Raw genomic sequence first — 10,530 nt, 5'->3', positions numbered from 1 at the left:
CCAGATCTGTTTGCTGTTGAAAATGTACAGCACATCATGAAGAGAAGAAGCAGACAACAGCGACCACGGACTCTTGGGCAGCTAAAGTCTCATATCAAGCAAGAATTGAACAATGAAGCTGATCAGTAAAAACACTGGAAATCTTTTATGAGTTAAATAAAGATTCATGAGAATGAACACATCACAGATTCTTCTTTTTATTGCACTATACAAAACGTCCCAACTTTTCTGGAAATGGGGATTGTACTTTCACATCAAATACCAACAAAACATGTAAACTAAAATAAATCTGGTTTATCTTTTCAGGATAAACATTCAATAATGATTTTAGAAGTAAAATGTACAATATTCATGTTGTTTTTATAGACACTGAAAGCATGTGATGAATTTTTATTTCTTCTTATCAACTTGTTTCTGTCCGGTGACGAACTGCCAGATTCCGTCTCTGTAAAACTCATTACCGTACGCGTAGAGTAAAGCGTTGGAGATGGGAGATAGTTTAGCCAGCACTGGGAGAACCTGTAAAAACACAAACACCATAAATGACTACTAGAAAATGTGTGCATGTCTGGTTGTGTTAAAGTATCTACAGTAATGATTATTAAACTGGCAAACAGCTTCATTCCATTTTCATCAACTATGTTATTGTGGTCTGAGTGGCAGCGGGTCTAGTTCCACCGGGAAACACTGGACGCAGGGCAGTAATAGCCTGCACAGGGCGGCAATCCATTTCCCCTCATACTTACATAGCCAATCATGTCAATGTAGACACCCGGCCGGCTGATAGCATCACTGAGATAGATAGATTGCTTCACCACCTGAGCTCAGTAAACAAATAATTTGTACTTTATTTAAGGTAGTATTATATTGTAGGTAATATAATGCTGCTTATATAATGGGGCCACCTTTTCTACTCCAGCGAAAAGCATGTGGACACGAACATGAGCGATCCTGTGTTGGACACTCTGTGTTGTTCCCTCACTCCACCCTTTGCAGTTTTTCACAAAATTTTGCTTGGAATTTGTGCCCATTTGGTAAAAAAAAAAGTTATTTATCGGTTCATTTGTCCAATTCATCCCAAAGATTCATCTCAAAGGTCGGTTGAGGTCAGAGCTCCTCCAGAGCCAACTCTGAGCACAGGGCCACAATCTTGCTAACACAAATGGTATCAACATACTTCTGGCTTGACCCATCACATAAAGTGTGAATCTCCACTCACCATCCTGAGTTTTGGACATAGGACCTTCGTGTTCTCTAAGCAGGCGTAGAGACAGATGACCACGTACGGACCCCAAAACACCAGCAGGCTCTTTATGGGCAGACCGGTGTTGAACTGCAGGACAGAATTAAAAACCAAATGTAAACGAATCATAATACAGTATTAAACAGCTTTGATCAATAATTAAAGTTCAACTTTACCTTAAAGTTGTGTGTTTTTTTGAAGTAAGCGTAGATGGAGGAATAAGAAGAGTACATGATGAGTAGAGGGAAGGCCAGGTACAGCAAAGTGAGCGCCAGCGTGTACGTCCTGTACTCTCTGTATAACACAAATGTGTTAAATCATGAGAAAATTACAGTCAAGTAACATTTATATGGAGGCTCAGTGTCTGCAGTACGTATGGAAATGTGTCAAAAAGTATGTAGACACCTCTTAATGATTGTGTTTCAGTCAGTACCATTGCATTTCTCTTTTCCTGTGAGGTTTATTAATAGTGGAGTGCCTTGTGATCAGGTGTCCACATACTTTTGGCCACACTGTATATTTTAGCAGCGTTAAAGTGTTAAAGTTCACCGGTCTCCTCTGGTGTAGTCTAACGTGCAGCCAACATGCATGGGCTCGAAGTCGAATACGCCCCAGCCGATGAAGGGTAAGGGTAGAGCCGCCCAGATCGAAGCCAAAAGCCACATGATGGTGCTCATGGTCACGGCCGTGCTCCAGAACATCTTCTGCTCTAGAAGCACACCACATGTCACAATATTTTAAACTGTTATCAGGTTTATTAACCACAGTACTATATTATCAATTGAATTAAGAAGAATACTGTGTAATAAGTATAGTTTAACTAGCTTTGTTTATAGGGGGCACAGAGAAGTCACCAGCTATAGTGAGTAATAATAAATAATGATGAATTAGGAGGAAATGTTTTTCTACACCATGCACCAAATTAATCATTGATTTCTAGTGTAGTAAATTAATTAGATTTTAATTTTACTTACTGGTGCAGTACATGTGATATCGGTCCCAGGCTACAGCACCAAGAAAGCTGATTGCTGCCAAGATAGAGACAAGTCCCTGAAAAGCATGGATCTGGCAACCCTCGGGGCCGAACGGCCAGTATCTGAAATATACGTGATGAGAAAAAAGAACATGAAGCTTTGTGCTGATGTTTCACGGAATCATTAGGACCAACCCCAAATATGTGCATGCCAATACATAATGGGTACCACTGGTGCATGTGAGGGTGAGGGATCTATCAGATGTTGGTGTTGATGATGGTTCCTCATAGTTCACCTGTTGAATGCAGCAGATCCGAAGGAAGAAACCGGCCTGGACTGGGTTGAAGTACCTCCCAAACAGTATGTTAAGTGGGTGGCCCAATTGTTTTGGCCTATCAGTGTATAGTGATGTGAAGTGGTTTTTCGTACCTCAGGTAACTGGCGTAGGCCGATGCCAGTCCGTTACAGTTCAGACCCAGATCAGCGAGTGCCAGGCAGAAGACGAAGGAGTTACTGGGTGTCCTGATCTCCTTCATATTCAGGAACGCCAGGATGGAGACAAGGTTCAGGAAGAAACCCAGCAGACCTAAACACACACACACACACACACACACGACATAACACTATACCATTAACACAAACCAATTTTCAAAGGCTATCGGTAGTAAGAGATCACGTCCCATCACGTGTGATTATTTTTACTCTTTTCAATTAAACGCAATGGGCCCCCCCTAGGAGTCCTCAGCCCCCTGGTTGAGAACCGCTGCTTTAGCATATCTGGTGAGATCTGTGTGTGTAAAGAACGACACCAGAGATCACTACTGAGTGCACGTGACCTTTGACTTCTGAACTAAATCCTTCAGAAAACTCTTGGCAGTTAACACGGCTGGTAACCATTTGGTAAACCAAATATCAACAACATCCAGGAATGGCGCCGAGTTCTCAGACTGATGCAAAATAAAAACGTAATGAATCAATTGTGTAAAGGACATTGTTTACTAGTTTGCAGTAACAGTTTAGGGAATGACCTTTCCATTTTCAGTATGACTGTATCCCTGTGCACAAAGTAAGCTCTATAAAGACATGAACAGGTGCTTGGTGGCTCTGTGTATGTTATAGAATAAATGAGTGTGTGAGTGAGTGAGTGAGTGAGTGAGTGAGTGAGTGAGTGAGTGAATGAGTGAATGAGTGTGTGAAAGTGTGTGTGAGTGAGTGAAAGTGTGTCTGTGTGAGTGAGTGAGTGAGTGAGTGAGATCCAGAAGTGAAAGTTCATCGTTCCTTCAGTTGCGGAACAGAAAAGAATGTGAGGACGTTTCCTCACTTACCGCCCACCAGCAGCACCGAGCCGAAGGAGAACATGTCAAAGTCACTGAATCCTTCTGGTAACGTTTGCGCCATTTTATCAAAAACACAGAAGCACAATAACACAAAACCACAAAACCACACGTCCTGAGAGGAACCGAACCCGAAATGGCAGAGTTCAGGAGAGGAACGAAAACCTCCTTTTATAATCTGAGGGGTCTTAGAGGGGGTAAATCCAAGAGGAATGTCTTAATACCACCCAGTGGACCTGGATAACAACATACAGTCCATACTTTTATCTGTGTGTGTGTGTGTGTGTGTGTGTGTGTGTGTGTGGACGGATCTGCGCTTGGTCCAAAAGTCCAACAGCTCCGTCAAGCACTGGATTCATTACAGCATTACAGCACAGCAGCAGAATGCTGCACAGCAACACGGACCCCGACGCCCTGGGTTTGATCCTCCCGGTGTGTGAGGAGCTGTGCAGTTTCCGCCGGCCCCCCAACGGCATGCAGAAGGTGGATTGGCAGCACATGATTAAATGAGTGATTGTCACCGTGTGCTAGACTGGTGGTCCATCCAGGGTGTTTCTGGCCAAAAGTATTTGGACACCTGAGCTAAATAAACAATATTAACAGAGCAACCTGTGTGATCTCATCAGCTATAATAACAGTCACTCTTCTGAGAAGGCTTCTCACCAGACTTTGTAGTATGTCTGTGGGAATTTGTGCCCGTTCAGTCAAACAACTGGTCAAGAAAGCCTCAGCAGATGTTCCGGTTCATCCCAAAGCTGTTCAGTAGTTTTTTCATGCCTTATAGCACTGTAGGTGGCACTGTCACCTCACAGCAAGAAGGTCTTGGGTTCGATCCCCAGGCGGGGCAGTCAAGGTCCTTTATGTGCAGAGTTTGCATGTTCTCCCCGTGTCTGTGTGGGTTTCCTCCGGGAGCTCCGGTTTCCACCCACAGTCCAAAAACATGCAGTCAGATAAACTGGAGACACTGAATTGCCCTACAGGTGAATGTATGTGTGTGTGTGTGTGTGTGTGTGTGTGTGTCTGCCCTGTAATGGACTAGGGCCCCTCCAGGGTGTTACTGTGTGCCTTGCGCCCATTGAAAAGCTGGGATGGGCTCCAGCACCCCTCCTCCGCGACCCTAAATGGATAAGCGGATAAGAAAATGAATGAATACATCATAGGTGTCTGTTTTATTCACATTTTCCTGCTGTCCCATCTTTTTTGGAATTGATGTTAAGGAAATTTATTAAATCTGCCTGTCTGTCCAAAGTCAAACTCCAGTTGCGTCCAAACTCTCCTGAACTGTCCAATCAGACGTCTATGTGTCTCTGTCCTGTATATAAACTTAAGTCCAGCCCGCAGCCTATGAGCTTCCAGGGAGGAAATAATCGTGTAAATGAAAATAACCCGAGTGCTTCTCTCTAATCCTCCTCTATCCTTTTTATCTGGGGATTCAGCGCGGGAGGCGCAGTGTGGACGTGGACTACTGAGACACCACAGCACACGACCACGACACCAACCGAACGCTCGTTCATCTGTTTTTATCCATCTATACCAGCCGGTCTAGACTTGTAGACTCGTATTTCAGTGCTAAAATGTTGGGACGCCTGGAAGTGGGTCTGTGTTTGACCTTCGTGAGCTGCCTGCCTGTCCTGAGCCTCACCTGTCCTGCACTGTGTAGCTGCTTCTATCACAAACTCAGTGGCGGATCTAAAGCTCGGTGAGAATCTTCAGAATCATTTCCTGCTGGTTTTGTTTTATTCTTTAGGTCAGGATTAATTTCAGGACAGATTTTCCTGTCTGCCTGATGTGAGATTAACTTGTGAGTGCTTTTTAATCTTCTAGCCTCATTAACTGCTCAGCTGCAGGTCTGGTTACGTCCAATATCACTAACAATACACAGAATATTACATATAAACATTCGTCTTATTCATTATGCAAGGATTCCACTAATAATAAAAATCACCCATAATTATTGATCATCATCAATAATAATAATAATAATAATAATTATTATTATTATAATTATTATTGTGGTTATTGTTGTTGTTTTTTGTTGTTATTATTATTATTAGTAGTAGTATTATTGTTATTATTATTATTGTGGTTATTATTATTATTGTTGTTGTTATTATTATTGTTATTATTATTATTATTGTGTTTATTGTTATTATAATTATTATTATTATTATTATTATTATTATTATTATTATTATTATTATCATTGTGGTTATTATTATTATTATTATTGTGGTTATTATTATTATTGTGGTTATTATTATTATTATTATTTTATTATTATTATTATTGTTATTATTATTATTGTTGTTATTATTATTATTATTAGATTTTTACTAGAACCAACAGTTTTTTATTTATTATTTTTCAGGAGCGTACTGTGTAACGATCCTGATCTCACCTCCGTCCCCACCAGTTTTCCCTTTGACACGTCCAAACTCCGAATCGAGAAAACACCCATCACCCAAATCTCCAGCGAGGCCTTTACCTCCCTCAGCAGCCTGGAGTTTCTCTGGATGTCCTTTAATTCTCTCTCGCTCCTCCACTCGGACAGTTTCCGTGGCCTCAGCGATCTCATCGAGCTTCGACTGGAGGGGAACCTGATCACCTCATTCCCCTGGGAGAGTTTATCAGACATGTCCAGCCTCAGACTGCTGGATCTACACAACAACGAGATCTTCAGCATCCCGGCCGAGGCCGCAACCTTCATCCAGAACCTTTCCTACCTGGATTTATCCAGCAACAACCTCGCCACACTTCCTCCTGAGGTACTGACGCTGTGGTTCGCTCCCAAACCTCCAACTGTGGCGGAGAACTCCAAAATCATTCTGGGTAAATTTAATTATCGTTTTTTAATGTTTATTTTATACTCTAACGATTTAGAACTACCACCACAGCGCTCAGGTTGCACAGCGGTCTGTTACACTAGCTCACCTCCACTGAGAGTCGGGTTTGAATCTCAGCAGTGCTATTGGTCGGCTGGGTGTCTATACAGACGTGATTGGCGCCCTGGTTCAGGGTTTTTCCAGCTTTGTGTTTCCTGGTAGAACCAGACCCAATTTCTTCTTACAAGACGTTGAAGTGTGTCTGTGGGAACTTTGCCCTTCAGTCAGATGAGTATTTGTATGGTTGTGTAATTGTTTATTTTCATTGCAGGTCTGCATGAAAACCCGTGGCAGTGCGACTGTCGGTTGTTTGACCTGGTACAGTTTCAGACGTCCCCGTCCTCCACATCAGCGCTCATCGACACCGGTCTGCGCTGTTCAGAACCCGAGAGTTTATCCGGCGTCTTCTTCTCGGATGTGGAGCTGCAGAGGTGCCAGGTACCGCGGGTGCACACCGCCGTGGCTAAAGTCCGCAGCTCGGTGGGCAACGACGTTCTGCTACGCTGCGGCACGGTCGGAGTGCCCACGCCTGAGCTCGCCTGGTCCCGGGCAGATGGGAAAACAGTTAATGGCACCGGTGAGTCGACTCCTCGTCAACAGCTTCACAAGTTCTAATAGAACCAAAACATTAGGACCAGCCGCCTATTTCTTTATGAACCTTTGTGCACAGGGACAACTGTCTAAGGGCCTTCCCCAAACTGTTTCCACAAAGTTGAAAGCATAACATTTATTTATATATTTATTTATTGCATTTAGTCATACCTAATTACCCAATTGCGTTTGGCTGATGACCTGACCTGATGATGTTGACCTCCACTGACCGTGAACACATGCCCCCTTTGACATGTGTGCAGTACCCAACCACTTATTTTCCCCTGCACAAGATGAGTTCATATGGGGCTCAGTCTCACTCATTAAGAGTCATGCACTGATCCCCATTATCCCCCGTCTCTGTGCAGTGCCTTCGATCAGCCAGCAGAGGTCGTAATTGCATCAGAATTAACGTGTAATTAACGACTATTAATGCTTTTTTGTTTACAGTTCTTCAGGAGGTTTCAAACGAAGGAATCACCTGGTCCATCCTTAGTCTGCCTAATGTCTCCTATCACGACTCGGGCAAATACGTCTGCAGAGCCGCTAACTTCGTGGGCAGCACCACCGCCGTCATCTCCCTTGTCATCACAGACGCGTGGCAAGTCGGTGAAACGTCGGTAAAGAAAACCAGCGGCAGGAAGAACGGCGACACCGGACGGGCAGCATATCAGGACAAACTCGTCGCACAGAACGTCCCACCGAGCAGCTCGTCGGTGGGTGTCCCCGTCTCTGAGCTGTTAAATGGATCCAGCTCAACCAGGATGAGTCCAATCGCCTCCTCTCGGCTCGGTCCAGCGTCGATTCGGAGGCAGTTATCAGGACCGAGGGGCATCCTGATGAGTATTTCTGTTAGGATTATAAAACTAAAATTGCCGCTCAGGTGGCGCAGCGGTAAAAAAAAAAAAAACACGCTAGCACACCAGAGCTGGGATTTCGAATACATATCATATCGAATCTCAGCTCTGCCATCCATCTGAGCTGGGTGGCCACATGAACAACAATTGGCTGTTGTTCATCCAGGGAGGGAGCCGAAGACGGACCTCATAACTGATGCAATTACGACCTCTGCTGGCTGATTGATAGCACCTGCACAGAGACGAGGAATAATGTTTATCAGGGTGTGGCTCTCCGTGCACAAGGCTGATCCGCATATGAACTCACCTCGTGTCGGAGGGGGCTTGTGTCAGTTTGCTCTCCTCGATCAGGGCGGGTGTCAGCAGCATTGGGTAAAAAATTGGATGCGCTAGAAAATTCGGGAGAAAATGCATTTCAAAAAATACAAATAAAATAAATTTTTATTATCTGTTGTTACCTTATAAATCTAGAGAAGTGTATTTACTTTTGAAAGCGTAGATCTGATGAATGCAAGTCGAATGTTTACATAGAGGGAAAAGTATTTCTGGGCGTTTTAATGTTTTATACTGTGTATATTTCAATAACTGACTGATTGTAACAGACATTTAATCATTAAAAAAATAATAATAATATTTTTTTTATATTCACTATATGGACAAAAGTATCGGGACACCTTTTTTAATTACATGTTTCAGTATCAGAAATTGCTACCAGGTGTAATAAATCAATTATATTAATAAAATATTGATTTGCATCTGGGTGGCACGGTGGCTCGGTGGGTAGCAAGAAGGTTCTGGGTTCGATCCCCAGGCAGGGCGGTCCGGGTCCTTTCTGTGCGGTGTTCGCATGTTCTCCCTGTGTCTGTGTGGGTTTCCTCCGGGAGCTCCGGTTTCCTCCCACAGTCCAAAAACATGCAGTCAGGTTAATTGGAGAAAATGAATTGCCCTATATCAGTGTGTGTGTGTGTGTGTGTGCCCTGCGATGGACTGGCGCCCCGTCCAGGGTGTTACTGTGTGCCTTGCGCCCACTGAAAAGCTGGGATAGGCTCCAGCACCCCCCTGCGTGAGTGAATGATTTGCCTCTGTGCAGCAACAGTTTAGGGAGGGCCCTTACTGTTCCAGCATGACCCAACTGAACAGCTTTGGAATGAACTGGAACATCAACTGAGGCTTTCTGGACCAACATCAGCAGCCCAGCCATACAAAAGCTTGTTTCACTAAACAGGCACAAGTTCCCACAGACATACTTCAAAGTCCTGCGATTATAGCTGTTGTTATAACTGATAATATAAAGGATCACATAGAGGTCACTCTATTTTAATAGCATTTGTTTTCTGAAATGAAATGTCCAACAAGCTCATGATCGGGTGTCCAAATACTTTTGACCATATACTATAGGTTCTCAGGTTCCCATGATCCCACGGTCATCTGTTCTTGTGGTCATTCAAAACTGTATAAACATCCCTAATAAACTCTAATAAAACATTTCTCTGTGAGTGCTTGGTCTTGATATGATGCTTTAGCATCAGCTCGTAGCCACACGGCTATTTTTGCTACACTCGATCTCTGACCGGATGAAGTTTGAGGTGAGCTGGTCATTCTGGGAAGGAGACGCCGGGTTTGTTAAGGTCTGATCTAAATCAGGAGCTCGCCAAGGCTGCAAAACATCAGATTAAAGATAATTCGATTCACCTTCCCGAAGCCCTGAAGCGCGGGAGCTTCTTTAGACAGAAATTAGCACGATAGCAACAGAGCTAACATGTTAAGTTTAGTTAGACTGAGGTCTGCGGCCGTTCCTGAATGAAGAAAGGAAAAGAAACTGAGACTCAGGTAAAAGATCAGTCTGGTTATTTGTTATGTGTAGCTTTTAGCAACCTGATTAGCATTAAATAATGAAATGTGGTTATGAACGCAAATGTAAACAACGTAGCAGCCATTTAGCTTCTTTAGCTAGCATGTTTGTTACATCTTCAGCCTTACAATGGTGAGTGAATACAGTGGCAACAATGGGTGTTAATTACCCCTCTGGTTTATGCTCTACTGGTGCTCGGGTGGCACAACGGTCTATTATGCAAGCCCACCACCTCGGAGATCTGGGTTTGAATCTCAGCAGTGCTATCTGCTGGCCGGGAGTCCACACAGACATGATTGGCTTATTATGAAAGAGGGATTGTTTCACATCTCACTAGTTGCCGTGCCGGATCTAATCAGTTTCTCCCCTACATGTCTGCTTCACATCGGACTACGTCATCAAAACAATTTGTCCGACTGGTGGCTATTTAGAAAGGTCAGCGGCAACGTGGGTCAAAGTTTAATCAGATTAAACACTGAACACAGGGGCAAGCGGTACAAACAGAGCGTCAAAGCGGTGCATGAGGCTCAAGGTAAGATCCATAAGAAATAATTGCACAGCCAGCAGAAATGAACGCAGCCTAACTGTTTGTATGTAGAGTATTTATTTACACTATATGGTCAAAAGTATTTGGACACCTGGCCATGAGGCTTGTTGGTCATTCCAGTTTAAAAACAAATGCTATTAGGATTCAAGGGGTAACCCAATACTTTTGTCCATATATGGTTTTATATATATACAGTACATACCTACCAGGCATTTATACACCGACTAGGCATAACATTATGACCCCCTTT

General features: G+C 43.5%; 2 protein-coding genes across 2 annotated transcripts; one reads left to right on the top strand and one right to left on the bottom strand.

The window, feature by feature from the left end:
• Positions 1-390: 390 nt before the first annotated feature.
• On the bottom strand, positions 391-3,615 carry rgrb (retinal G protein coupled receptor b). The gene is made up of 7 exons (XM_063003383.1): positions 3,543-3,615; positions 2,647-2,803; positions 2,218-2,339; positions 1,793-1,952; positions 1,420-1,537; positions 1,220-1,333; positions 391-519 (listed from the first exon to the last, which is right to left on the bottom strand). Exons 1-7 carry the CDS (start codon positions 3,613-3,615, stop codon positions 391-393), a joined length of 873 nt encoding a protein of 290 aa, XP_062859453.1.
• Positions 3,616-5,125: 1,510 nt separating this feature from the next.
• On the top strand, positions 5,126-9,451 carry lrit1b (leucine-rich repeat, immunoglobulin-like and transmembrane domains 1b). The gene is made up of 5 exons (XM_063003382.1): positions 5,126-5,250; positions 5,920-6,380; positions 6,705-7,010; positions 7,475-7,867; positions 9,405-9,451. The coding sequence occupies exons 1-5, from the start codon at positions 5,126-5,128 to the stop codon at positions 9,449-9,451; spliced, it is 1,332 nt and encodes a 443-aa protein (XP_062859452.1).
• The last annotated feature ends 1,079 nt before the right edge of the window (positions 9,452-10,530 follow it).

This window comes from Trichomycterus rosablanca, chromosome 10, assembly GCF_030014385.1.
Source record: "Trichomycterus rosablanca isolate fTriRos1 chromosome 10, fTriRos1.hap1, whole genome shotgun sequence".
NCBI classification, from domain to species: Eukaryota; Metazoa; Chordata; class Actinopteri; order Siluriformes; family Trichomycteridae; genus Trichomycterus; species Trichomycterus rosablanca.
Note: the sequence above shows the minus strand (reverse complement) of the source record. Positions and strands in the feature narration are given on the sequence as shown.

Coding starts and splice junctions, on each gene's coding strand:
- rgrb (XM_063003383.1), bottom strand. CDS start 3,615: ATGGCGCAAACGTTACCAGAAGGATTCAGTGACTTTGACATGTTCTCC. Junction 1,538..1,792: donor GACTACACCAGAGGAGACCG/GTGAACTTTAAC, acceptor TGTGTTATACAG/AGAGTACAGGACGTACACGC. Junction 1,334..1,419: donor AAAAAACACACAACTTTAAG/GTAAAGTTGAAC, acceptor TCTGTCCTGCAG/TTCAACACCGGTCTGCCCAT.
- lrit1b (XM_063003382.1), top strand. CDS start 5,126: ATGTTGGGACGCCTGGAAGTGGGTCTGTGTTTGACCTTCGTGAGCTGC. Junction 5,251..5,919: donor AGTGGCGGATCTAAAGCTCG/GTGAGAATCTTC, acceptor ATTATTTTTCAG/GAGCGTACTGTGTAACGATC. Junction 7,011..7,474: donor GAAAACAGTTAATGGCACCG/GTGAGTCGACTC, acceptor TTTTGTTTACAG/TTCTTCAGGAGGTTTCAAAC.